The sequence below is a fragment of the Mangifera indica genome, chromosome 10 (genome assembly GCF_011075055.1).
Source record: "Mangifera indica cultivar Alphonso chromosome 10, CATAS_Mindica_2.1, whole genome shotgun sequence".
NCBI classification, from domain to species: Eukaryota; Viridiplantae; Streptophyta; class Magnoliopsida; order Sapindales; family Anacardiaceae; genus Mangifera; species Mangifera indica.
Window position 1 is genome coordinate 4,877,180 of NC_058146.1, and position 27,959 is coordinate 4,905,138.

At 31.2% G+C, this 27,959-nt stretch overlaps 6 protein-coding genes across 9 annotated transcripts; all 6 read right to left on the bottom strand.

Annotated features, from left to right (window-relative positions):
* Positions 1-1,375: 1,375 nt before the first annotated feature.
* Positions 1,376-2,414, bottom strand: LOC123228296. Of its 2 annotated transcripts, XM_044653645.1 has the most exons (3): positions 2,321-2,414; positions 1,748-2,201; positions 1,376-1,624 (listed from the first exon to the last, which is right to left on the bottom strand). In XM_044653645.1, the coding sequence occupies exons 2-3, from the start codon at positions 2,183-2,185 to the stop codon at positions 1,523-1,525; spliced, it is 540 nt and encodes a 179-aa protein (XP_044509580.1). In that variant the 5' UTR covers positions 2,186-2,201; positions 2,321-2,414; the 3' UTR covers positions 1,376-1,522. The 2 variants fall into 2 exon arrangements, with proteins under 2 accessions (XP_044509580.1, XP_044509579.1); XM_044653644.1 differs by having other exon boundaries at positions 1,748-2,403.
* Positions 2,415-5,272: 2,858 nt separating this feature from the next.
* Positions 5,273-6,111, bottom strand: LOC123227835. The gene is made up of 2 exons (XM_044652955.1): positions 5,481-6,111; positions 5,273-5,380 (listed from the first exon to the last, which is right to left on the bottom strand). Exons 1-2 carry the CDS (start codon positions 6,096-6,098, stop codon positions 5,273-5,275), a joined length of 726 nt encoding a protein of 241 aa, XP_044508890.1. The 5' UTR covers positions 6,099-6,111.
* A 5,902-nt stretch (positions 6,112-12,013) lies between these two features.
* On the bottom strand, positions 12,014-13,411 carry LOC123227836. The gene is made up of 2 exons (XM_044652956.1): positions 12,794-13,411; positions 12,014-12,139 (listed from the first exon to the last, which is right to left on the bottom strand). The coding sequence occupies exons 1-2, from the start codon at positions 13,409-13,411 to the stop codon at positions 12,014-12,016; spliced, it is 744 nt and encodes a 247-aa protein (XP_044508891.1).
* Positions 13,412-15,352: 1,941 nt separating this feature from the next.
* Positions 15,353-16,433, bottom strand: LOC123228348. Of its 2 annotated transcripts, XM_044653710.1 has the most exons (3): positions 16,370-16,433; positions 15,794-16,247; positions 15,356-15,674 (listed from the first exon to the last, which is right to left on the bottom strand). In XM_044653710.1, exons 2-3 carry the CDS (start codon positions 16,229-16,231, stop codon positions 15,576-15,578), a joined length of 537 nt encoding a protein of 178 aa, XP_044509645.1. In that variant the 5' UTR covers positions 16,232-16,247; positions 16,370-16,433; the 3' UTR covers positions 15,356-15,575. The 2 variants fall into 2 exon arrangements, with proteins under 2 accessions (XP_044509644.1, XP_044509645.1); XM_044653709.1 differs by having other exon boundaries at positions 15,353-15,674; positions 15,794-16,419.
* A 2,754-nt stretch (positions 16,434-19,187) lies between these two features.
* LOC123228299 lies at positions 19,188-20,347 on the bottom strand. Of its 2 annotated transcripts, XM_044653649.1 has the most exons (3): positions 20,265-20,341; positions 19,692-20,145; positions 19,188-19,568 (listed from the first exon to the last, which is right to left on the bottom strand). In XM_044653649.1, the coding sequence occupies exons 2-3, from the start codon at positions 20,127-20,129 to the stop codon at positions 19,467-19,469; spliced, it is 540 nt and encodes a 179-aa protein (XP_044509584.1). In that variant the 5' UTR covers positions 20,130-20,145; positions 20,265-20,341; the 3' UTR covers positions 19,188-19,466. The 2 variants fall into 2 exon arrangements, with proteins under 2 accessions (XP_044509584.1, XP_044509582.1); XM_044653647.1 differs by having other exon boundaries at positions 19,692-20,347.
* Positions 20,348-23,120: 2,773 nt separating this feature from the next.
* Positions 23,121-23,956, bottom strand: LOC123228445. Its single transcript, XM_044653881.1, has 2 exons — positions 23,330-23,956; positions 23,121-23,229 (listed from the first exon to the last, which is right to left on the bottom strand). The coding sequence occupies exons 1-2, from the start codon at positions 23,945-23,947 to the stop codon at positions 23,140-23,142; spliced, it is 708 nt and encodes a 235-aa protein (XP_044509816.1). The 5' UTR covers positions 23,948-23,956; the 3' UTR covers positions 23,121-23,139.
* Positions 23,957-27,959: the final 4,003 nt, after the last annotated feature.

The following is a 27,959-nucleotide window of genomic DNA, read 5'->3' on the forward strand; positions in this document are numbered from 1 at the left end:
TTTCTAGTAAGGGAGAGTTGTCACGACTCAAAGTTGGTGAGCATGACAGAGGTTCGTAAAGACAAAATGAGAGTTAAAATTAGTCCACCTCAAAAGTAGTATATGAGGAAGATTTTATAATAGTTTGATAATCATAAGTAGTAAAAGCTTGTATATCAATTACTTCTCATTTCAAACTTAGTGAATAGCAACCTTCAAATAATGATATTGAATGGGAGTATATGTCAAAATTTTTGTACTCTAATATAGTGGATAGCTTATGTATACAACGGTTTGTACAAGGTTTGATATTTCACAAGTAGTGGTGAGCAAATATATGCATGATCCTGATAAATGACATTGACAAACTATGGGATAGATTCTATAATATAAGAATGAGTAAGCAAATTAGGTGGTTTGCAAGGGTTAAAGACATAGCTCATGAGCCAACATCTACTTATACATAATATAAGAATTATTCGATGATGATATATATGTAAGGTTGGATTTGAATCGAGTTTGTTTGAACTCAAAAATGAGCTCGATTTGAACAAGTCTAAAATAAACTTAGCTTAAACAAACTTGAACTTTAGATTGAACCTGAGAGTTAAATATTTTCAAGTTCTAAGGGTGTTCGACTTATCAAACTTAGAAGTTTAGAAAAATTTAATACGAATTAACAAAAATGATATTTTTTTTACCAATAAACATCAAAATAACGTAGTTTGTCATTTTTTTACTACAATATCAAACCGAATTTAAAACTCAATTTGAATTGGAGCCGAACTTAAGCTTGACTCCCCTCAAGTGAGTCAAGCTTGAATAACTTTAAGGGGAGCTTGACAAGCTCAAGCTCGATTTGGGAGCCTGAAAAGTGTTAAATATTTTCAAGTTCTAAGAGTATTCGACTAGTCAAGCGTGAAATTTGAAAAAATTTGATATAAATTTACTAAAACGATATCATTTTGACCATTAGACATCATTTATGAGGTCATTTTTTAGAATTTATTATTCGATTACAGTATCAAATTTAGTTTAAAACTCAATTCGATTTGAATTGAAGATGAACTTAAGTTTGACTCTTTTCAAATCGAGTCAAGCTTAAGCATTTCAATTTGAATCAGAGACAAACTCAAGTTCGACTTTATTCAAGTTGAGCCAAGCTCAAGCTTGAGCTCGACTTGACTTGAATTAAATTCTTATCGATTTTATATTTGTAGTACTATATTTCTATTTATTAAACACTATAATACTATTCATGTTGTGTTGATGAATAGTTACACTTTATTTACCAACATTATAACTTGATAGATCACAATTTCAGGATTTAAGAATTCCTAACTGGGCTCCAAGGATTCAAATTGGTTTGCAAGACATTAAATGTTCAGGAGAGCAGTTACACATCAACACATAGTTTTACTATTTATGAATAATTACAATTTATTTATCAACATTACAACTTAGGTAGAGGTCTACCTGGGCAACAATAAATATAATTCATGCAATTTCAGGATTTAAGAATTCTGAACTGGGCTCCAAGGATTCAGAGTGGTTGGCAAGACGTTACATATTGGGAAGAGTAGTCCCTGTAAAACCTCGTCAAGACTGTCTTGCTTTGCAAAGATAACTGAAGCAGCTTCATAGCCTAGAAAAAGTAGATCAAATAGAAAGCAGTATTTCTCAGCCTTAATTAGAATATTTGGGTAGAGAAATTATCAATATGGTATTTGTAATAAAGCCAATAACAAAGGGAGCAAATGTAACTTACCGCTTGCACATCCAACATAAGCCGCAGCTCTAAAATACCTTCCTTCTTTTTAAGCAAAGGAACTACATCTTTAGTAGACATAGGCATAAATTCCAAATTATCCTTCACAATGAAAGTCATCAAACCTTTTATAAATCCACCGTCAACAGGAAATCCAGTGTTTGCAGGTGAAGGAGGAACATAGGACAAGGCGGGCGTCATTTTTTGATTGCACCGAGGACACATCAAGTTTGGAACGTCAGCCACAAATAAATGGCAGTTAGAACAACCGTATGATTCTCGATTATGCAGTTCATAATCAGAAAGCAAAAGAGGGATTTCAGTGGCGGATATAGGGACTCTAGGATTTAGCAGTGCTTTCTTGTTTTGGTTTGGTAGCAAGTAGGATTCGCTAGGACTTTCAATGGTCTCATAGAGTTTGGCCAGTGAACCCACCATGTCTTCTTTTAAGATCCTAGTGACAGTGGCAAGTGGCAAAGAAAGAAGGTATAAGAGAAAATCTACAAAATCTTTGCCAGCTTCAGCAAAAACAACTTTGTCAGCATTTGTGTCAACAAAAAGGTTCAAACTTACTTTTATTTTAGGTTCTGAGGCAGCTGGCATGGTTTCTTTGAACGTTTGCAAGCTCTCTAGCTATACGAACCATGGACACATTGTTAAGCTATATACAAGGAAGAAGAAGAACTGTTTGCAATTAGGAATCTGTATTTGTATTTATTTCACGCCAAAGTTGGAATCCCGTGGCCAATGGAGACGGTTCTATACCTCTCTTAATTTGTTTAATCAAGATATTAAGAATCATTGCACTGTCAATGGTTCCCAATTCATTACTTGGCTTAGAATATTGAAAATTCTTCCTTCTGGGAGTCAGTCAAATTAAATCTTGGCATCAAAGTTTCTCTCATTTACCTCTACCTCAGATTAACTTACATATATAGGAGTCAGTGATTCCATCATCTTCTCAAAAAGTAAATTAATTATCGCAGATGAAGCAAGCATCATGTTCAGTGGCCCTATAATGAGTTGAAAACCACCATACACCTTATTTTAAAATATATCAAATTTTATTCCATATAACCAAGAACTTACTATAGAGATAATTCAAAGATATCATAAGACATGAAACATTAATTTTAGTTAAAAAATGAAAGAATAAAAATATGGTACATTCAAAGAGTTACTGTAAATAACAATAGATAAAATTTTAACTTCTTTTTTTTACCTTACCCAATTTAAGAAGATATTTCCTTTAAATTTAATATGAGTAATATTACGTATAAAAATAAATTATATAAACTTATATATACAACATTCAGATGAATGATTTTAAAACGAGAAAAAAAATAAACAATCCCATCTCTCAATTAAAAGTTTTTATTTGTATGTATAATTTTATTTATTTAATATTCAACCCTAAACCATTTAATCTAGTAAAAATGGGAAATGTTTGTCAAGACAAATTTATAACTAAGAATTAAAAATTAAAAAATTCTAATGGAACAATAATATTTAATTACAATTTAAGGCCCACTTGAGGGTGGGCCTGATTGCAAACTTTCAAATTTTTTTTCCATACATGTCCACAATTAAAAATTGGCCTGATACATACAAACGACTCCTTTTAAGTTGAAGGTGGGCATGGGCCTACCCTCACAAGGCCCAAGTCCACCCCTAATCTAAGAAAGGCCTTCGGATCATGCAAAGGAAATATTGCGGTTACGGTTGGAAAGTTATGGCTCAGGCCAGATGATATGTCTGATACATGGTTTTTTCCTGTCTTATACATATGCAATAAAATTGAACCAATCAATTACTTAAATACATGCAACTAGGCATGGCAATGGACCGGGCCAGATATGGCTCAACCCATCGGGCTTATGTGTTGGGTTCAAGGCCCATACAATAATGGGCCTTCGGACTTAATTGGCCCATATATTTTATAAAGTCCGACCCTATATAAAAATGGGTCACTCCATTTAAACAATTATTTTAAAATTTTTAATTAAAATTTTTAAATACAAATTATTTTTTAATTATTAAAATAAATAACAATATCTCGAACATTTTATTCATAATCTCTCATTTATGACAAAGAAATATTGTGGTTACATGATAAAAAAAATAAGTTTATAATATAGTACAAATAAATTGATTTACATACTGTATAAATTACAAATATAAATAAAATATATATACTACACCTAGGGCTGGATTCGAGCCGAGCCGAGCTCGGCTCGCAGCCAGCTCGGGCTCGGCTCGGCTTTTTGAGGGCTGGCTCGAGCTCGACTCGAGCCGAATTCGGCTCGGCTCGAGTTCGGCTCGGTAACGGCTCGGCTCGGCTCGTTTTTTATATCAAAACGACACTGTTTTGTATATATATATAAATCAAAACGACGCCGTTTTGTATAAAAAAATTTTAAAAAAAATATACCGAGCCAGCTCGGGCTCGGCTCGAGCTCGATCGAGCCGAGCTGAGCCCGGCTCGTTTCGGGCTCGAACTGAGCCGAGCCGAGCTCGAGCTCGAGCTGGCTCGGCTCGAATCCAGCCCTAACTACACCATTTCTCTACTCATTTTTGACATTCAAATCTCTGAATTCTTTTGACATTGGATCTATTTGTAATATTTTGTAATGATAAAATTGAAATGAAAATGAAATTATAGATACAAAAAATTATTATTTACAAATTTAGATAATTTTCAAAAAAGAGTTGATGAGAGAAAATGAGATTGAAAATATTGAGAGATTGAAATTGATGAAGAGTTGGATCGGTTTGTATAAAGAAAAATAAATAAATTAAAAAATTAAAAAAAAAAACCTAAAGGCTTTTACCTTTGTGGTAGAAGGGCATAAGCCCTTTTGCCGTCTAATTTTCGTATTTTTATTTTTTAAATAGTAATGGATCGCTCTGGGTCAGCCCATGAACTTAATATTAAAGCTTATGACTTGACTCGAAAAGTCTATAGGCTAGGCTCAACACACTACAATACTAGAACAGGTTTTATCGGACTGAACTTTAAATTTATGTTTCAGATTGGGCCTTCATTAGGTCTGGCCTAGGCCCAACCCAATTGGCATGTCTACATGCAACTCGAGGTTCAAATCCAACTCATTATTTTGGTCTAATTGTCTATATGCAACTCGAGGTTCAAATCCAACTAATTATTTTAGTCTAATTAGAGACTAATTTCTAAAGAAAATTGAGACTTTTTTATCTGTCATTGTGCATTACATCATAAACATCTTACTACATCATCTTTTTTTTTTAAAGTATATTGATCCATTTTGATAATATATATTGTATCATAAAATATGTATCATATCGTATAATATATTTACCCTCTTGTATCAATTTGATATATCTGATAATAAATATCGTAAGATACTGATAATTACACCCACAAAAAATATATATAGAGAGAGAGATGATGCTGCTTATCTAGTTTAATTTGCATTCTTATAAATCATAAATATCATATAAATGAATCAATTTTAGTAAAATACATTTTTTTAAACTTGATTCCACTTAAGAAAACAAGGAAAGCTTATTTTGACCCATCATTTGAATTTTTTCAAAGAAAACTCTTGTCAATACATTCTTACATTCCAAAGATGCCTTCAGCAACATCAAACCCTAACAAAAACACCAAATATATGAGTATAATTATAATAATCCGAGCTTAAATTTGTTTAAAGTGATAATCAAATACGGAAAAATTATATGTTTGACAAACCTCTTGAACACCAAAATCAACAACCTTCTCTTCAAGTGAACGCAAATCCTTAACGTTAGACTTATTTAGCAAGTTGATGACACTTGTTGTAGACATCGGCTTCAACTCCAAGTTATCCGTCACCATGTATGTCACCACCCCTTTAACGAAGCCCCCCTCAGCCACGGCCGCCGTACTTGTCCCAACGGACTTACTACTAGCAGTTAAATAAGGAACCTCTCTGGTCATTTGCCTGTTGCAACTTGGACAAACAATCTTCGGATTATCAGCCACATTTGAACTGCAGTATGGGCACAGGTAAACATTCCGTTTCTCAAATACATGATCGGGCAACAAGAGGGGTATTTCAGTAGAAGAAATTGGAGACTTTGGATTTAGTAGAGAATTCTTGTCTTGGTTTGGATGCATGTATGTTTCACTCAGACCTTTAATGCTCTGGTAAAGGTTACCTAAGCAGCCAACCATGCTTTTCTTCTCCAAGAGCCTTACAACAGTGGCAACAGGCAAAGAAAGTAAATAAAAGAGAAAATCTGCAATTTCTTTCTCAGCTTCAGCAAATAGCACCTTTTTAGCTTCACTGTCAACAAGAAGCTTCAGCTTAAATTTTTTCTCAGCCATGGATAATTTTGGTGTGTGTAGAACTAGGTGAATAAAATGGGAAAAGCTAAATATATAGTGAAGTTGGAATCCCGTGGCCAATGACCATGGTACTATACTTTTCTTTGTTTAATTAAGATATTTAGAATCATAGTACTATCAATGGTTCCCCATTCATTACATTACTTGGCCTGTTGGCTATGAAATTAATTAGACTGCCTTAGAATATTGAAAATTCTTCCTACTGGGAATGAGTCAGATTAAATCTTGGCATCGAAGTTTCTCTCATTTACTTCTAGCTTAGATTAACTTGCATATATGGGATTGAGTGATTCCATCATCTTTTCAAAAGGTAAAAAAATTCCAGATGAAGCAAGCATTATTTCTATAATTTACAACGTCCTCCTTGTGCCTAGGAGAAATGGAGCTGACCCTCTCCTTCATGATGCATGAGTTTTTAGTTTACTAAGCCATTTTATAAAAAAAATATTCTAAGGGGTTTTTACTAAGGGAAATTGAAATTTTTACCCTTATTGTAATTCGTGTATACATAAATGTCACTCATTCTAAAACTTAAACAAATATACCACAACAGTAATCTACTTTCTCAAAATACCCCTCCTACATTTATACAGAGAGTCTCTCTTTTTCTCTGTAATTTTTTTTCTCTTTTTCCACATCTTTTAAGTGATAAAAGAATCATATAGAAAATAGAATAAGTGCTTCAAAAACAAAAGAAGAAAGAAAAAAACTGAAAAAGGAAATAGATTTCAGATTAAGAATTCTTAACTGAAAAAAAAAAGTTAAAAGGTTGGCCGAATTAAAAGGGTTAGCGTTGACGCCAACCCTTTATAATGTTTTATGTGTTGAGGGTTGGCACTTCAAAAGTTAAAAAGGGTTGGCGTAGACCTGGCCACGGTTCATGAACCGTCAGTTTCGGTTCGAAACTACCGGTTCACGGTTCGAAAACATAAGGACCTTGAATAGAAACCGTAATAGGACAGTTCGTCCACGGTTCGAAACCTCTGGTTCCGGTTCATGGCTCCGGTTCGAATCGACGGTTTCTGTTTGAAATCGATATTGAACCGTCAATTTTAATGCATAATCTTGATTTAATTTTTAAATTATTAATTACAATAATTGAAAATTAAAAGAAAAACTTGGACTTAATTTTTCAATTAAGCTTTCTACGTATCTTCTTGAGGTTTAGAATAATCAAAGTTTATGTAGTTCTCTTACCTTTGCATATCTAATAACTGGCAATACCCTCTTATCTTACCATTCATCTCCACTATCTTGAGTATTATTTCCCGTCATCGAACTACCCGTAGTTAAATCAAACGATTCTTCATTGAAGTCTACTTTTATTTCTTGTTGGCGTAATTCGGCTCTTGTCCAATCGCCCATGCATACTTGGGTTTCAATAGATTCGGAAGCCAAACTTGATCGCCTCTCATCCAATATATTACCCCCTTAACTAAAAGTTTGTTCTACTGCGACAGTTGATACTGGTACTGCTAGAACTTGTTTAACAATAGCTGCTAATGTTGGAAAAGTTGATACGTGTCGACTCCACCATTCTAAAACTGGAAAGTCTTTATTTATATTGTTGTCACCAAACTCAAAAATAGTAGTTAAATAAATATCAAGCTCCGAGGTGGAGCCTAATGTTTCTCTTGGTCTTTTGCCCCTTTGCATCATAATACGATCACCATAACTCATAGTTTGGGTTAATGATGGGGCAATAGGTGGTAGAGAGGTAGAAGAACTACCATAAATTAATGAATATTCAGTATAAATTTCCTTAATTAAATTCATAATATTAGCTATAGTTAATGAAATATTAACTTTATCTAATTACAAACATTCATAATATAATGTCAAATAATCTGTGACACCATCTAATTTAAATCTAGGATAAAAAAAACATGCAATAAGAAAAAGTTCTGGAATTGTTTTATAGTAACTTAACCATTTTGTTTTCATTAAAAAAATAGCTTCTTGTAGAATAATATCTTGTTCGGCTTCTTGTAAAGCCCAATAATATTAACAGTTTCATTTAAAAACAAATGAGAAGTGGGATAATAAACCCCACTTAAAGTATATGTTGCATTATTAAAATTTCTTAATACATTTAAAACTTTTTTACAAATACCCCAATATTGTGGATATAATGTAATTTGTGGCACATGTTGTGAAATAAATGAGCATAATAAATCCCTATAATCAAAAGACTCGTTGAGTAATTTATATATTGAATTCCAACGAGTCAGCACGTCTTTAGGAAATCTTTTTGATATTTTATTATGTTGTTTACAAAATTTACCCCATTATTTCATAGTTTGGGGATGTGTCCATAAAAATGAAATTGTTATTTTTATTAGACTAATAAAATTATTAAGACAATGTAAACCATCTTGTACACATAAATTTAATACATGACATGCACATATAATATGAAAAAATCTACCACCTAAATTAAGTTTATAAATATTAATTAAATCATTTATTGAGACAGTATTTGAACGTGCATTATCAAATGAAATTGAAAAAATTTTATAACGTAATTTATATTCTTCTAATATTCCTTTAATTATTCTATAAATATTATCGGTCGTATGTCGTTCATCAAACACCCTAAATGATAAATTTTTTTTTTGTAATAGAAAATTGTCATCTATCCAATGACAAGTTATACCCATATAAGAGTGAACTTGTCAATGATCACTCCAAATATCACTACATAGAGATACACGCCCACTAAAATTTGTAAAAAATTGAATTAATTCTTTTTTTTGTTTTTTATATAAACTAAATAATGTTCTTTTTAATGTATTTCTTCTAATAGTTTTATGTGCAGGATTTAATGCAGTTTTACAATAATTATTAAAACGTAAATTTTCACCAAAACTAAATGTTAAATGACCTATTGCTATCATTTTTGTAGATTCTTCTTTACTTTTATTATCACTATACATAAATAAAGATTTGTGTGTAGAACCATACCCGGTTATTTGTATTTGGCCTCAGCGTTACCCCTTTTTTTCGGATGCTTTGACTCCAAGTGTCTTTTGAATGTCCTGTATCTACCTCATTATTTGAATTTACAAATTTGCCTACAATAATTGCAAACAACATCGAAATTACCATCTTCCTTTTGTATTTTTTTGAAATGAATCTTGAAAATATTGAATGTAGGAGTTTTTTTAGAGTATTGTTCGTGTTGTTCCATCTTCATCTGTTGTTGATGTTATTGTTGTTGCTTCATCTCTTCATATTGACTTTCACTTTCTTGTGTTGAAAAATCATCTATAAGTTGATTTTCATTCACATTTGATATATGTAAATATTGACCAAATCTCCTATTACCGGAAGAATTTCCACTACTTGTCATTTTTTAATAATAAATAAAATTAATTATGTAAATAAATTATTTGATTAATTATAAAAGATAATAAAAAAATAAATAAAATTAATTATATAAATAAATTATATAATTAATTAGGAAAGATAACACAAAAATAATAAATAAAATTAATTATAGAAATAAATTATATAATTAATTATGAATTGTATAATAAAAATAGAAATTAAAATTAATAAACAATTAAGAAAAAATTTAATTAAATTTAAAAGAATTTGATTGAATTGAAAGATTGAGAGAGTATTAAGAGTTGAAAGAATGAGAATGAGAGTTTGAAGGATTGAGAGTGAGAGTAGTAGAGAGATTGAAATTTGAGAGAATGAAATTTGAATTGATATATATATAAAAAAAAAATTTGAAAAAAATTAAAAAATAGGGGGTTAAATTGCAATTTAAAAAATTGTAGGGGACCAACGATCCCCTGCAATTTCTCTGAAAATTGTAGGGGACCGTTGGTCCCCTGCAATTTCTATGAAAAATTTGCAAGGGGCTGGGTCCCCTGCAATTTCTTCTTCTGTTGCAAGCCAACGGTTTCCTGCGCAGGGAACGGTTGGCTATTTAAATAAATTTTAAAAAAATTCTAAAATTCAAAAAAAATTCAAAAATTTTTGGTTCAGCACAGTAAACCACCAGTTTATATATCGGTTCATAAATCAGTGTGAACCGACGATTTCACGGTTCTAATTTAGGTAAACCGGAACCGAACAGCCAAAATCTGGTTTCGATTTCGATTCCAGTTTTGGTTTCATCCGGGTCGATTTTGGTCCGGTTCATGGGCCAAACCGGCCCATGGCTAGGTCTAGGTTGGCGTGTGCTTTTTAACTTTTTTTTTAATTAAATGTCAACCTTTTTTTCGGTTAAATCCTACTAAATGATCTTCTTTGATCATCATTTCTTCTAGGATATAAAATGGATGTGGCTGAATTTTTGTGGGTTGTTTTTTTTATATCCTTACTTTGAAGAATTCTTAATCTGAAATTCATTTCCTTTTTCAATTTTTTCCTTCCTTCTTTTATTTTTGAAGCGTTTATTCTATTTTCTGCATGATTCTTTTATCACTTGAAAGATGAAAAATAAGAGAGAAAAAATTATAGAGAAAAAAAAAAAGAATCTCTGCATAAAAGTAGAAAGAGGGTATTTTGGAGAAGTAATTATTATTGTGGTATATTTGTTTAAGCTTTAGAATGAGAGATATTTATGTATACACGGATTACAATAAGGGTAAAAATTTCAATTTTCCTTTTACTAATATCCATGAGTTTGAAATGAAAGACCTCAGCATGGAGACTTGCAAAGACAAGGTGAGAGACATAGAAATTTATATAATTTATTTAAGCCAAATGACTTATTCCCATCTAAAGTTTGATGCAATTGTAAAGTTAATTTTGAAAAAGTTAATTTATCATCCATAAGAAAAAATCATCATTAATTTTAATGATTAAATAGTATTTATAATATTTTGTATAAATATGATAATATATGGTGAAAATTAGAGTGTTTAAAAAAACTTATGCAATTGTCATAATAGAGACTACAAGTGCGATATAAGTGGCAATTGCTTAATGAGTTAATTTTCTAATATTTATTAACTTTTATCTTGTTTTTTATTTCTTATTATTTGTTTTTTGACATATCGAACTTAGATTATAGTTGTGTATCTATTTAGACATGCAAATTGTTTTCTCTACTTAATACATTTTTACTTAGAAAAAAAAATTGCACAACTTCTCCTTAATCAACCCCATATTCAAACATTTAGAAATCTTAGATTTGAAGTGAAAATGGAACATGTTCATCAATAAATAGAAACAAATTTATAATGAAGAATCCAAAATAAAAAGTTCTAATGGAACAATAACACATATGAAAGAAGTTCAAAGAAATTTGTTCAGCAAAACCTACTAAGTATCAAGAGAGGGCGTGAGAAAAGAAAGGAGTGTTGAGAGAGTGGGACAAAGAACAAAAAGCTAATGACAAAATCCTAAGAGAATAAATAGAAGGTGGAAGAAGAAAATGACAAATTATAATAAGTATTCTAAATTAAAAAAAATGTCACAAATCTACTTTTAGTCTTCCATCATATTTATTTAAGCAATAAAGCTATGTGTACCGATTTTTTATATCTTATTTGTGTATACAAATAATATATCATATGATTAAATAATTTTAAATTAAACTGAAAATAATACTCAATCACATAATAATATATTATCTGTATATATAAATTATGTATTAAAAATAGGTACTCTTATTTAAGTTTAAATTTATTATGATTAGTTGTATTTAAAATAATTAAATTTAGTTTATATGTTTATAAATAAAAGTAAAAATTTATATGATGTTTGGATGATAGCAATAAACCTTTTTAATTATAATTTAAGGTCCATTTGAGGGTGGGCCTGATTGCAAATTTTCAAAATTTTTTGCCATTCATGTCCACAATTAAAGATTGGCCTGATACATATAAACGACTTCTTTCAACTTGAAGGTGGGTATGGGCATGGGCCTACCCTCACAAGGACCAAGTTGCCCCTACTCGAAGGAAGGCTTTCGTATTATGCAAAGCAAATAGGGCAGTTACCATTGGAAAGTTATGGCTCAGGCCAGATGACCGGTCTGATGCATGATTTTTTCTCATCTTATACAAATACAATAAAATTGAACCAATCAATTACTTAAATGCATGCAACTCGAGGTTCAAATCCAAATAATTATTTTACTCTAATTACGGACTAATTTCTGAAGAAAAGTTAGACTTCTTTATCTGTTATTGTGTATTATATCGTAAATATTTTATTATATCATTTTTTTTGAAATATATATCGATTTATTTCGATAATATGTATTATATCATATCATATAATATATTTATAGTATCATATTAATTTGATATAACTTATAATAAATATCGTAGATACATATTGTATATTATAAGATAACTATACCAACAAAAAAGAGAGAGAGAGAGAGAGAAAGAGAGATGACGTTATTTATCAAGTTATAATTTGCATCCTTATAATTTATATATATCATATAAATTAATCAATTTTAGTAGAGTACAGTTTTTTAAACTTGATTCTTTTTGTAAGACAAAGTAAAGCTTATTTTTTACCCATTACTTGAATTTTTCCAAAGAAAACTCTTGTCAACATATTCTTGCATTTCAAAGATGTCTTTAGCAACATCAAACCCTAATAAAAACACCAAATATATGAGTATAATTATAATAATATGAGCTTAAACTTTATTCAAAGTGATAATCAAATACGAAAAAATTATGTATTTGACAAACCTTTTGAACACCAAAATTAATAACCTTCTCTTCAAGTGAACACAAATCCTTAACGTTAGACTTATTCAGCAAGTTGATGACACTTGTTGTAGACATCGGCTTCAACTCCAAGTTATCCGTCACCATGTATGTCACCACCCCTTTAACGAAACCCCCCTCAGCCACGGCCGCCGTACTTGTCCCAACGGACTTACTAGTAGCAGTTAAATAAGGAGCCTCCCTGGTCATTTGCCTCTTGCAACTTGGACAAACAATCTTTGGATTATCAGCCACATTTGAACTGCAGTATGGGCACAGGTAAACATTCCGTTTCTCAAATACATGATCGGGCAACAAGAGGGGTATTTCAGTAGAAGAAATTGGAGACTTTGGATTTAGTAGAGAATTTTTGTCTTGGTTTGGCTGCATATATGTTTCACTCAGACCTTTAATGCTCTGGTAAAGGTTACCTAAGCAGCCAACCATGCTTTTCTTCTCCAAGAGCCTTACAACAGTGGCAACAGGCAAAGAAAGTAAATAAAAGAGAAAATCTGCAATTTCTTTCTCAGCTTCAGCAAATAGCACCTTTTTAGCTTCACTGTCAACAAGAGGCTTCAGCTTAAATTTTTTCTCAGCCATGGATAATTTTGATGTGTGTAGAACAAGGTGAATAAAATGGGAAAAGCTAAATATATAGTGAAGTAAAGTTGATCAGGATTCACTGCACATAAAGAGCAATGGTGAGCAATTATTACTGTCTTTTCGTTATGTGCATTTTCAAGCAAATCTGGCAATAATTGTTATTAATTGTTCCCCACTTAAAAACGCAAAATTTTAATGGTGATAACAGGAATTGCATACAAATTTAAGATACGGGCAATAGAAAGGTCGGCAGTTGAAAGAACAAATGAATCTCGGGAAACCTAATCGCCATTGGCCAGAAAACGAAGCAGTCAAATACACTTATGCCGTTTTGACATTAAAGTTTCTCCCCTTCCAGTACTCTTCTCACGTCTATTTATGATTTCTCTGCATTACTTCACAATTTGGCAAATCAAATTCAAAATAGAATTCTATCTCAGGCTTCAGCTGCATATCACGGAATACTAATCCATAGTTTTCTGACGAAACACATGAAAGACATAAGATGGCCATGACATTAAATCAGATTAAACTTATTAAACAAAACCCTCTTTCAACACAAGATGTCTTTTTCAAAGTTCCAACAGAATACCACCTTCACGCCAAAATCTACAACCATCCCGCTATTTATCGGAAATATAAATTGAACTTATAAGTGTGAAGATTGAAACTCATGTTACATAAAACCAATTGGCTTATGTTAAGGTCCAATTTACAACACTTATATACCACTCATTTTAGTTAAGTTTATTAGATGTGAGACTCTTCTTTATTTGAGTCTCCAACACCCCTGCTTAAGTGCAAGCACCTAGGTTGTTAAACCTGCCTCTCGGCTCAGCCGATTTTTGGTTGGGTGCGTTGTCACTTGTATCCAGGAACACTTAGGCTGTTAAACCCGCCGTTTGCCTCGTGCTCTGATACCATGTCGGAAATATAAATTGGGCTTATAAGTGTGAAGATTGAAACTCATGTTACATAAAACCAATTGGCTTATGTTAAGGTCCAATTTACAACACTTATATACCACTCATTTTAGTTAAGTTTATTAGATGTGGGACTCTTCTTTATTTGAGTCTCCAACACCCCCGCTTAAGTGCAAGCACCTAGGTTGTTAAACCTGCCTCTCGGCTCAGTCGATTTTTGGCTGGGTGCGTTGTCACTTGTATCCAGGAACACTTAGGCTGTTAAACCCGCCGTTTGGCTCGTGCTCTGATACTATGTCGGAAATATAAATTGGGCTTATAAGTGTGAAGATTGAAACTCATGTTACATAAAACCAATTGAGTTATGTTAAGGTCCAATTTACAACACTTATATACCACTCATTTTAGTTAAGTTTATTAGATGTGGGACTCTTCTTTATTTGAGTCTCCAACACCCCCGCTTAAGTGCAAGCACCTAGGTTGTTAAACCTGCCTCTCGGCTCAGCTGATTTTTATTGAGTTTGAGTCTCAAGTGTTTTCTGCCGCACCGTGGACAAATCAAGTGCCACATTATGATTGGGATAGATGTAGAACTATTGGGTCATCAGTTTATAATGAAAAAAGCAGAAGTAGAATTTCTTTGGCATAAATTTGATATGTTGTTGTTGTAAAAAGGCAGAAGTAAAATTAAACATTTATTGCAGCTTTTAAATCAATGTACAGTAGTTGTTGTAAGCAATTCTTTTTTTGTGAGCCAAACTTTAATAATTTTAAAAGAAGTTTGATGCGTTTGAATTTGAAATTGACTCTTTCAAATTAAATTAAACTTAAATTTAATTTGAATATAATTTAATTTGAATCAAATTTTTAAAGACTTTGTACTTTAGTATTGTACTTCTATTTATTAAAAATTATAGAACTATTCTTATTGTGTTTATGAATAGTTACACTTTATTGATCAACATTACAATTTGAGTAGATCACAATCGCTGGATTTAAGAATTATTAACTGGGCTACAAGGATTCACTTTGGTTTACAATACATTAAATGTTTAGTAGCATAGTTACATATTATTTGTACATTCAATTATATATTTAAAAGTGTATATATATAGTTTTATTATTCATAAATATTTACAATTTATTTATTAACATTACAACTTAGGTAGATTGCTGCCTAGACAACAATATAATATAATTCATGCAATTTCAGGATTTGAGAAATCTGATCCAAGGATTTACAGTGGTTGGCAAGACGTTAATTGCATAGAGTACTCCGTCAAAAGCTTCGTCAAAACTGTCTTGCTTTGCAAAGATAACTGTAGCAGCTTCATAGCCTGGAAAAAGGAGATCAAATAGAAAGCAGTATTTCTCGGCTTTAGAATATCTGGGCAGAGAAATTATCAATATGGTATTTATAATAAAGCCAATAACAAGGGAAGCAAATGTAACTTACCCCGTGCTCATCCAACGTAAGCCCCAGCTCTAAAATACCTTCCTTCGTTTTAAGCAAAGGAACTACATCTTTAGTAGACATAGGCATAAATTCCAAATTATCCTTCACAATGAAAGTCATCAAACCTTTTATAAATCCACCGTCAACAGGAAATCCAGTGTTTGCAGGTGAAGGAGGAACATAGGACAAGGCGGACGTCATTTTTTGATTGCACCGAGGACACATCAAGTTTGGAACGTCAGCCACAAATAAATGGCAGTTAGAACAACCGTATGATTCTCGATTATGCAGTTCATAATCAGAAAGCAAAAGAGGGATTTCAGTGGCGGATATAGGGACTCTAGGATTTAGCAGTGCTTTCTTGTTTTGGTTTGGTAGCAAGTAGGATTCACTAAGACTTTCAACGGTCTCATAGAGTTTGGCCAGTGAACCCACCATGTCTTCTTTTAAGATCCTAGTGACAGTGGCAAGTGGCAAAGAAAGAAGGTATAAGAGAAAATCTACAAAATCTTTGCCAGCTTCAGCAAAAAGAACTTTATTGCCAGCATTTGTGTCAACAAAAAGCTTCAAACTTACTTTTATTTTAGGTTCCGAGGCAGTTGGCATGGTCTCTTTGAACGTGTGCAAGCTGTCTAGCTACATGAACCATGGACACAATGTTAAGCCGTTTATAAAGAGGAAGAAGAACTGTTTGTAATTAGGAATATATATTTGTATTTATTGCACGCCAAAGTTGGAATCCCGTGGGCAATGGCCATGGTACTATACTTTTCTTTGTTTAATTAAGATATTAAGAATCATAGTACTATCAGTGGTTCCCCATCCATTACTTGGCTTGTTGGCCATGGAATTACTTAGCTTGCCTTATAATATTAAAAAATTTTCCTACTGGGAATGAGTCAAATTAAATTTTGCAATCAAAGTTTCAAAAACTAACTTGCATGTATAGGAGCCAGTGATTCCATCATCTTTTCAGAAAGTACATTAATTACAGATAAAGCAAGCATTATTTCTATAATTTCCGACTTCCTCCTTGTGCTTAGGAGAAATGGAGCTGACTCTCTCCTTCATAAAGCATGAGATTTTAGTTTACTGAACCATTGTATAAAAAAATATTTTTTATATTATTTGTCATATTAATTAAAAATAAATTTATTTTTATCTCAAAAAATTAATAAATAATAATATAATTATAATAAAATTAAGATTACCTTGGTAATCTTTAAATATCTAAAGCGAAAGTAGTAATTAGATTACCACTTATATTATTTGTCACCTCAGTATTGGTAATAGAAGATTACTGTAATATTTTATTACTGACAAATCAAATAAGAGAGTAAAAGATAGATTACCAATGTAATCCTAAAAAACTGGAACCAAACAACCCCTAAAGGGTTGTCACTAGGATATCTCTAACATTTGTAAGGAATGAAGCCAACTTGGATGTTAAAATGTTGCTTGAGTTATAATTTATTTTTAATTTCCATCACTCTTGTGCTTGAAATGATAATTGTTGTTTGTATAAAAAAACTTACTTGGTAGGCCTCGTAATTATCAGAACAATAGGCTGAAACATCAATAGAAACTATAAGAAATAAACAATACTTAGGTTACTATAAATCGGAGAATAAGGATTGCTTAATTAGTAATCCAATTGCCATTCATTGTTGTCACTTGTAAAATCAAAATATTGTTTACCAGTTCATTTTGTACCAAAAATGTAAAAAGTGCAAAGTGTACAAGATGTAGTACATAACTGAATTTTTTCAAGTGTCAAGTCAAATATTTATATAAACATTATTTCCACAAAGTGTACAATATTTGAGAAGGATCTTACAGCAGTTTAGCGTCCATGACCAAGGCTGCGGAATTAAAAGAAATTTTCTACAAGAAAATTGTGAACAAAAGAAAAACAAATGCCATTAAAGAAGCATCGAACCTTGCGAGGGCGTGTGCCACGTGGAAAGTGGGGGTCTTCCGGGGTGTTGTGTGAGATATTGACATGAAAAGGTGGTCCCATTTGGCAGGGGTTAGGCGTCCCTTTGAGCTGAATGGGGGACACTCATCGTATAGTAAATTGGTGCAAGCAGATGGGTGTTTGCAAATTGAGCGATGTACGAGGGTATACACTATTTTCTAGTTAGGGAGAGTTGTCACGACTCAAAGTTGGTGCGCATGACAGAGGTTCGTAAAGATAAAATGAGAGTTAAAATTAGTCCACCTCAAAAGTAGTATGTGAGGAAGATTTTACAACAGTTTGATAATCATAAGTAGTAAAAACTTGTATGTCAATTACTTCTCATTTTAAACTTAGTGAATAGCAACCTTCAAATAATGATATTGAACGGGAGTATTTGTCAAAATTTTTGTACTCTAATATAGTGGATAGCTTATGCATACAACGGTTTGTACAAGATTTGATATGTCACAAGTAATGGTGAGCAAGTATATGTATGATCCTGATAAATGACATTGATAAACTATAGGATATATTCTATAATATAAGAATAAGTAAGCAAATTAGGTGGTTTGCAAGAGTTAAAGACAAAGCTCATGAGCTAACATCTACTTATACATAATATAAGAATTATTCGATGATGATATATATGTAAGGTTGAATTTGAATCGAGTTTATTTGAACTAAAAAATGAGCTCGATTTGAACAAGTCTAAAATAAACTTAGCTCAAACAACCTTAGCTCAAACAAACTTGAACTTTAGATTGAACTTGAGATTTAAATATTTTCAAGTTCTAAGGGTATTTGACTTATCAAACTTAGAAGTTTAGAAAAATTTACTACGAATGAACAAAAATGATAGTATTTTGACTAATAAACATCAAAATAACGTAATTTGTCATTTTTTTTACTACAATATCAAACCGAATTTAAAACCCAATTTGAATTGGAGCCGAACTTAAGCTTGACTCCCCTCAAGTGAGTCAAGCTTGAATAACTTTAAGGGGAGCTTGGCAAGCTGAAGCTCGATTTGGGAGCCTGAAAAGTGTTAAATATTTTCAAGTTCTGAGGGTATTCGACTAGTCAAGCTTGAAATTTGAAAAAATTTGATATAAATTTACTAAAACGATATCATTTTGACCATTAGACATCGTTTATGATGTCATTTTTTAGAATTTATTATTCGATTACAGTATCAAATTGAGTTTAAAACTCAATTCGATTTGAATTGGAGATGAACTCAAATTTGACTCTTTTCAAATCGAGTCAAGCTTAAACAATTCAATTTGAATCGGAGACAAACTCAAATTCGACTTTATTCAAGTTGAGTTAAGCTCAAACTTAAGCTCGACTTGACTCGAATTAAATCTTTATCGACTTTGTATTTGTAGTACCATATTTCTATTTATTAAACACTATAATACTATTCATGTTACGTTTATGAATAGTTACACTTTATTTATCAACATTACAACTTAGGTAGATCACAATTTCAGGATTTAAGAATTCCTAACTGGCCTCCAAGGATTCAAATTGGTTTGCAAGACATTAAATGTTCAGGAGAGCAGTTACACATCAACACATAGTTTTATTGTTTATGAATAATTACAATTTATTTATCAACATTACAACTTAGGTAGATGTCTACCTAGGCAACAATAAGATATAATTCATGCAATTTCAGGATTTAAGAATTCTGAACTGGGCTCCAAGGATTCACAGTGGTTGGCAAGACGTTACATATTGGGAGGAGTAGTCCTTGTAAAACTTTGTCAAGACTGTCTTGCTTTGCAAAGATAACTGAAGCAGCTTCATAGCCTAGAAAAAGTAGATCAAATAGAAAGCAGTATTTCTCAGCCTTAATTAGAATATTTGGGTAGAGAAATTATCAATATGGTATTTGTAATAAAGCCAATAACAAAAGGAGCAAATGTAACTTACCGCTTGCACATCCAACATAAGCCGCAGCTCTAAAATACCTTCCTTCTTTTTAAGCAAAGGAACTACATCTTTAGTAGACATAGGCATAAATTCCAAATTATCCTTCACAATGAAAGTCATCAAACCTTTTATAAATCCACCGTCAACAGGAAATCCAGTGTTTGCAGGTGAAGGAGGAACATAGGACAAGGCGGACGTCATTTTTTGATTGCACCGAGGACACATCAAGTTTGGAACGTCAGCCACAAATAAATGGCAGTTAGAACAACCGTATGATTCTCGATTATGCAGTTCATAATCAGAAAGCAAAAGAGGGATTTCAGTGGCGGATATAGGGACTCTAGGATTTAGCAGTGCTTTCTTGTTTTGGTTTGGTAGCAAGTAGGATTCGCTAAGACTTTCAATGGTCTCATAGAGTTTGGCCAGTGAACCCACCATGTCTTCTTTTAAGATCCTAGTGACAGTGGCAAGTGACAAAGAAAGAAGGTATAAGAGAAAATCGACAAAATCTTTGCCAGCTTCAGCAAAAACAACTTTGTCAGCATTTGTGTCAACAAAAAGGTTCAAACTTACTTTTATTTTAGGTTCTGAGGCAGCTGGCATGGTTTCTTTGAACGTTTGCAAGCTCTCTAGCTATACGAACCATGGACACATTGTTAAGCTATATACAAGGAAGAAGAAGAACTGTTTGCAATTAGGAATCTGTATTTGTATTTATTTCACGCCAAAGTTGGAATCCCGTGGCCAATGGAGACGGTTCTATACCTCTCTTAATTTGTTTAATCAAGATATTAAGAATCATAGCACTGTCAATGGTTCCCAATTCATTACTTGGCTTAGATTATTGAAAATTCTTCCTTCTGGGAGTCAGTCAAATTAAATCTTGGCATCAAAGTTTCTCTCATTTACCTCTACCTCAGATTAACTTACATATATAGGAGTCAGTGATTCCATCATCTTCTCAAAAAGTAAATTAATTATCGCAGATGAAGCAAGCATCATGTTCAGTGGCCCTATAATGAGTTGAAAACCACCATACACCTTATTTCAAAATATATCAAATTTTATTTCATATAACCAAGAACTTTACTATAGAGATAATTCAAAGATATCATAAGACATGAAACATTAATTTTAGTTAAAAAATAAAAGAATAAAAATAGAGTACATTCAAAGAGTTACTGTAAATAACAATAGATAAAATTTTAATTTCTTTTTTTTACCTTACCCAATTTAAGAAGATATTTCCTTTAAATTTAATATGAGTAATATTACGTATAAAAATAAATTATATAAACTTATATATACAACATTCAAGTGAATGATTTTAAAGCGAGAAAAAAATAAACAATCACATCTCTCAATTAAAAGTTTTTATTTGTATGTATAATTTTATTCATTTAATATTAAACCCTAAACCATTTAATCTAGTAAAAATGGGAAATGTTCGTCAATAAATAGAGACAAATTTATAACTAAGAATTAAAAATTAAAAAATTCTAATGAAACAATAATATTTATGAAAGAAGTTCAAGGAAATTCGTTCTACAAAACCTACTAAGTATCAAAAGAGTGAGACAGAGAACGAGAGGTTGACAACAAATCCAGAGAAAAAAATAGAAGATGAAAGAAGAAAATGATAGATTATAATAAGTATTCTAAATTTTAAAAAAATCACAAATATACTTTTGTTTCAGTTTAGTTTAAATTTATTTTGATTAGATGTATTTGAAATAATTAAATTTAGTTTATATATTTATAAATAAAAATAAAAATTATATAATGTTTGGATGATTACAATATACCTCTTTAATTACAATTTAAGGCCCATTTGAGGGTGGGCCTGATTGCAAACTTTCAAATTTTTTTGCCATACATGTCCACAATTAAAAATTGGCCTGATACATACAAACGACTCCTTTTAAGTTGAAGGTGGGCATGGGCCTACCCTCACAAGGCCCAAGTCTACCCCTAATCGAAGGAAGGCCTTCGGATCATGCAAAGGAAATATTGCGGTTACGGTTGGAAAGTTATGGCTCAGGCCAGATGATATGTCTGATACATGGTTTTTTGCAGTCTTATACATATGCAATAAAATTGAACCAATCAATTACTTAAATACATGCAACTAGGCATGGCAATGGACCGGGCCAGATATGGCTCAACCCATCGGGCTTGTGTGTTGGGTTCAAGGCCCATATAATAATGGGCCTTCGGACTTAACTGGCCCATATATTTTATAAAGTCCGACCCTATATAAAAATGGGTCAGTCCATTTAAACAATTATTTTAAAATTTTTAATTAAAATTTTTAAATACAAATTATTTTTTAATTATTAAAATAGATAACAATATCTCGAACATTTTATTCATAATCTCTCATTTATGACAAAGAAATATTGTGGTTACAAGATAAAAAAAATAAGTTTATAATATAGTATAAATAAATTGATTTACATACTGTATAAATTACAAATATAAATAAAATATATATACTATATCATTTCTCTATTCATTTTTTATATTCAAATCTCTGAATTCTTTTGACATTGGATCTATTTGTAATATTTTGTAATAATAAAATTGAAATGAAAATGAAATTATAAATACAAAAAATTATTATTTACAAATTTAGATAATTTTTAAAAAAGAGTTGATGAGAGAAAATGAGATTGAAAATATTGAGAGATTGAAATTGATGAAGAGTTGGATCGGTTTGTATAAAGTAAAATAAATAAATTAAAAAATTAAAAAAAAAAACCTAAAGGCTTTTACCTTTGTGGTAGAAGGGCATAAGCCCTTTTGCCGTCTAATTTTCGTATTTTTATTTTTTAAATAGTAATGGATCGCTTTGGGTTAGCTCATGAACTTAATATTAAAGCTTATGACTTGGCTCGAAAAGTCTATAGGCTAGGCTCAACACGCTACAGTCCTATAACAGGTTTTATCGGACTGAACTTTAAATTTATGTTTCAGATTGGGCCTTCATTAGGTCTGGCCTAGGCCCAACCCAATTGGCATGTCTACATGCAACTCGAGGTTCAAATCCAACTAATTATTTTAGTCTAATTAGGGACTAATTTCTAAAGAAAATTTAGACTTTTTTATCTGTCATTGTGCATTACATCATAAACATCCTATTACATAATCTTTTTTTTTTTTTTTAAAAGTATATTGATCCATTTCGATAATATCTATTGTATCATAAAATATGTATCATATCGTATAATATATTTACCCTCTTGTATCAATTTGATATATCTTATAATAAATATCGTAAGATACTGATAATTACACCCACAAAAAATATATAGAGAGAGAGAGAGAGATGATGCTGCTTATTTAGTTTAATTTGCATCCTTATAAATCATATATATCATATAAATGAATCAATTTTAGTAAAATACATTTTTTTAAACTTGATTCCACTTAAGAAAACAAGGAAAGCTTATTTTTGACCCATCATTTGAATTTTTCCAAAGAAAACCCTTGTCAATACATTCTTACATTCCAAAGATGCCTTCAGCAACATCAAACCCTAACAAAAACACCAAAAATATGAGTATAATTATAATAATCCGAGCTTAAATTTGTTCAAAGTGATAATCAAATATGGAAAAATTATGTGTTTGACAAACCTCTTGAACACCAAAATCAACAACCTTCTCTTCAAGTGAACGCAAATCCTTAATGTTAGACTTATTTAGCAAGTTGATGACACTTGTTGTAGACATCGGCTTCAACTCCAAGTTATCCGTCACCATGTATGTCACCACCCCTTTAACGAAACCCCCCTCAGCCACGGCCGCCGTACTTGTCCCAACGGACTTACTACTAGCAGTTAAATAAGGAACCTCCCTGGTCATTTGCCTGTTGCAACTTGGACAAACAATCTTTGGATTATCAGCCACATTTGAACTGCAGTATGGGCACAGGTAAACATTCCGTTTCTCAAATACATGATCGGCCAACAAGAGGGGTATTTCAGTAGAAGAAATTGGAGACTTTGGATTTAGTAGAGAATTCTTGTCTTGGTTTGGCTGCATATATGTTTCACTCAGACCTTTAATGCTCTGGTAAAGGTTACCTAAGCAGCCAACCATGCTTTTCTTCTCCAAGAGCCTTACAACAGTGGCAACAGGCAAAGAAAGTAAATAGAAGAGAAAATCTGCAATTTCTTTCTCAGCTTCAGCAAATAGCACCTTTTTAGCTTCACTGTCAACAAGAAGCTTCAGCTTAAATTTTTTCTCAGCCATGGATAATTTTGGTGTGTGTAGAACTAGGTGAATGAAATGGGAAAAGCTAAATATATAGTGAAGTTGGAATCCCGTGGCCAATGACCATGGTACTATACTTTTCTTTGTTTAATTAAGATATTTAGAATCATAGTACTATCAATGGTTCCCCATTCATTACATTACTTGGCCTGTTGGCTATGGAATTAATTAGATTGCCTTAGAATATTGAAAATTCTTCCTACTGGGAATGAGTCAGATTAAATCTTGGCATCAAACTTTCTCTCATTTACTTCTAGCTTAGATTAACTTGCATATATGGGAGTGAGTGATTCCATCATCTTTTCAAAAGGTAAAAAAATTCCAGATGAAGCAAGCATTATTTCTATAATTTACAACGTCCTCCTTGTGCCTAGGAGAAATGGAGCTGATCCTCTCCTTCATGATGCATGAGTTTTTAGTTTACTAAGCCATTTTATAAAAAAATATTCTAAGGGGTTCTTACTAAGGGAAGTTAAAATTTTTACCCTTATTGTAATCCGTGTATACATAAATGCCACTCATTCTAAAACTTAAACAAATATACCACAACAGTAATCTATTTTCTCAAAATACCCCTCCTACATTTATGCAGAGAGTCTCTCTTTTTCTCTACAATTTTTTCTCTTTTTTTTCTCATCTTTCAAGTGATAAAAGAATCATGTAGAAAATAGAATAAGTGCTTCAAAAACAAAAGAAGAAAGAAAAAAACTGAAAAAAGAAATAGATTTCAGATTAAGAATTTTTAACTGAAAAAAAAAAAAAGTTAAAAAAGTTGCCCGAATTAAAAGGGTTAGCGTTGACGCTAACCCTTTATAATGTTTTATGTGTTGAGGGTTGACACTTCAAAAGTTAAAAAGGGTTGGCGTAGACCAGGCCACGGTTCATGAACCGTCGGTTTCTGTTCGAAACCACCGATTCACTGTTCGAAAACATAAAGACCCTGAACCGAAACCGTAATAGGACGATTCGTCCATAGTTTGGAACCTCTGATTCCGGTTCATGGCCCCGGTTTGAACCGACGGTTTCTTTTTGAAACTGATATTGAACCGTCAATTTTAATGCATAATTTTGATTTAATTTTTAAATTATTAATTACAATAATTAAAAATTAAAAGAAAGGCTTGTACTTAATTTTTCAATTAAGCTTCCTACGTATCTTCTTGGGGTTTAGAATAATCAAAGTCTACGTAGTTCTCTTACTTTTGCATATCTAATAACTGGCAGTACCCTCTTACCTTATCATTCATCTCCACTATCTTGAGTATTATTTCCCGTCATCGAATTATCCGTAGTTAAATCAAACAATTCTTCATTGAAGTCTATTTTTATTTCTTGTTGGCGTAATTTGGCTCTTGTCCAATTGTCCATGCATACTTGGGCTTCAATAGATTTGAGAGCCAAACTTGATCTCATCTCATCCAATATATTATCCCCTTAATTAAAAGCTTGTTCTACTGCGACAGTTGATACTGGTGCTGCTAGAACTTGTTTAGCAATAGCTGCTAATGTTGGAAAGGTTGATGCGTGTCAACTCCACCATTCTAAAACTGGAAAGTCTTTACTTATATTGTTGTCACCAAACTCAAAAATAGTAGTTAAATAAATATCAAGCTCCGAGGTGGAGCCTAATGTTTCTCTTGGTCTTTTGCCCATTTGCATCATAATACGATCACCATAACTCATCTTTTGGGTTGATGATGGGGCAATAGGTGGTAGAGAGAAATAAGAACTACCATAAATTAATGAATATTCAGCATAAATTTCTTTAATTAAATTCATAATATTAGTTATAGTTAATAGAATATTAACTTCATCTAATTGCAAGCATTCATAATATAATGTCAAATAATCTGTGATACCATCTTATTTAAATCTAGGATGAAAAAAACATGCAACAAGAAAAAGTTCTGAAATTGTTTTATAGTAACTTAACCATTTTATTTTCATTAAAAAAATAGCTTTTTGTAGAATAATATCTTGTTTGGTTTCTTGTAAAGCCCAATAATATTAACAGCTTCATTTAAAAACAAATGAGAAGTGGGATAATAAACTCCACTTAAAGTATATGTTGCATTATTAAAATTTCATAATACATTTAAAACTTTTTTACAAATACCCCAATGTTGTGGATATAATGTAACTTGCGGCACATGTTATGAAATAAATGAGCATAATAAATCTCTATAATCAAAAGACTCGTTGAGTAATTCATATGTTGAATTCCAACGAGTCGACACGTCTTTAAGAAATCTTTTTGATATTTTATTATATTGTTTACAAAATTTACCCCATTTTTTCATAGTTTGGGGATGTGTCCATAAAAATGAAATTGTTATTTTTATTGAACTAATAAAATTATTAAGATAATGTAAACCGTCTTGTATACATAAATTTAATACATGATATGCACATCTAATATGAAAAAATCTACCACCTAAATTAGGTTTATAAATATTAATTAAATCATTTATTGAGGCAGTATTTGAACGTACATTATCAAATGAAATTTAAAAAATTTTATAACGTAATTTATATTCTTCTAATATTCCTTTAATTATTCTATAAATATTATCGGTCGTATATCATTCATCAAACACCCTAAATGATAAAATTCTTTTTTGTAATAGAAAATTGTCATCTATCCAATGACAAGTTATACCCATATAAAAGTGAATTTGTCAATGATCACTCTAAATATCACTATATAGAGATACACGCCCGCTAAAATTTGTAAAAAATTGGATTAATTAATTTTTTTTGTTTTTTATATAAACTAAATAATATTGTTTTTAATGTATTTTTTGTAATAGTTTTATGTGCATGATTAAATGCAGTTTTACAATAATTATTAAAACCTAAATTTTCACCAAAACTAAATGTTAAATGATCTATTGCTATCATTTTTGTAGATTCTTCTTTACTTTTATTATCACTATACATAAATAAAGATTTGTGTATAGAACCATATCCGGTTATTTGTGTTTGGCCTCAGCGTTGCCCCATTTTTTTTCAGATGCTTTGACTCTAAGTGTCTTTTGCATGTCCTGTATCCACCTCTTTATTTGAATTTATAAATTTGCCTACAATAATTGCAAGCAACATCAAAATTACCGTCTTCCTTTTGTATTTTCTTGAAATGAATCTTGAAAATATCGGATGTAGGAATTTTTGGAGAGTATTGTTCGTGTTGCTCCATCTTCATCTGTTGTTGATGTTGTTGTTGTTGCTCCACCTCTTCATATTGGCTTTCACTTTCTTGTGTTGAAAAATCATCTATAAGCTGATTTTCATTCACATTTTATATATGTGAATATTGACCAAATCTTCTATTACCGAAAGAATTTCCACTACTTGTCATTTTTTGATAATAAATAAAATTAATTATATAAATAAATTATTTGATTAATTATAAAATATAATAAAAAAGTAAATAAAATTAATTATATAAATAAATTATATAATTAATTAGGAAAGATAATACAAAAATAATAAATAAAATTAATTATAGAAATACATTCTATAATTAATTATGAATTGTATAATAAAAATAGAAATTAGAATTAATAAAAAATTAAGAAAGAATTTAATTAAATTTAAGAGAATTTGATTGAATTGAAAGATTGAAACAGTATTAAGAGTTGAAAGAATGAGAATGAGAGTTTGAAGTATTGAGAGTGAGAGTAGTAGAGAGATTGAAATTTGAGAGAATGAAATTTGAATTGGTATATATATAGAAAAAAAATTTTGAAAAAAATTAAAAAATAGGGGGGTAAATTATAATTTAAAAAATTGTAGGGGACCAACGATCCCCTGCAATTTCTTCTTCTGCTGCAAGCCAACGGTTCCCTGCGCAAGGAACGGTTGGCTATTTAAATAAATTTTAAAAAAATTCTAAAAATTCAAAAAAAATTCAAAAATTTTCGATTTAGCATAGTAAACCACCGGTTTATATATCGATTCATAAACCGGTGTGAACCGACGATTTCACGGT

Coding starts and splice junctions, on each gene's coding strand:
- LOC123228348 (XM_044653709.1), bottom strand. CDS start 16,399: ATGCCAACTGCCTCGGAACCTAAAATAAAAGTAAGTTTGAAGCTTTTT. Junction 15,675..15,793: donor TTACGTTGGATGAGCACGGG/GTAAGTTACATT, acceptor TCCTTTTTCCAG/GCTATGAAGCTGCTACAGTT.
- LOC123227835 (XM_044652955.1), bottom strand. CDS start 6,098: ATGGCTGAGAAAAAATTTAAGCTGAAGCTTCTTGTTGACAGTGAAGCT. Junction 5,381..5,480: donor TTGATTTTGGTGTTCAAGAG/GTTTGTCAAACA, acceptor TGTTTTTGTTAG/GGTTTGATGTTGCTGAAGGC.
- LOC123228445 (XM_044653881.1), bottom strand. CDS start 23,947: ATGGCTGAGAAAAAATTTAAGCTGAAGCTTCTTGTTGACAGTGAAGCT. Junction 23,230..23,329: donor TTGATTTTGGTGTTCAAGAG/GTTTGTCAAACA, acceptor TGTTTTTGTTAG/GGTTTGATGTTGCTGAAGGC.
- LOC123227836 (XM_044652956.1), bottom strand. CDS start 13,411: ATGGCTGAGAAAAAATTTAAGCTGAAGCCTCTTGTTGACAGTGAAGCT. Junction 12,140..12,793: donor TTAATTTTGGTGTTCAAAAG/GTTTGTCAAATA, acceptor TATTTGTATAAG/ATGAGAAAAAATCATGCATC.
- LOC123228299 (XM_044653647.1), bottom strand. CDS start 20,294: ATGCCAGCTGCCTCAGAACCTAAAATAAAAGTAAGTTTGAACCTTTTT. Junction 19,569..19,691: donor TTATGTTGGATGTGCAAGCG/GTAAGTTACATT, acceptor TACTTTTTCTAG/GCTATGAAGCTGCTTCAGTT.
- LOC123228296 (XM_044653644.1), bottom strand. CDS start 2,350: ATGCCAGCTGCCTCAGAACCTAAAATAAAAGTAAGTTTGAACCTTTTT. Junction 1,625..1,747: donor TTATGTTGGATGTGCAAGCG/GTAAGTTACATT, acceptor TACTTTTTCTAG/GCTATGAAGCTGCTTCAGTT.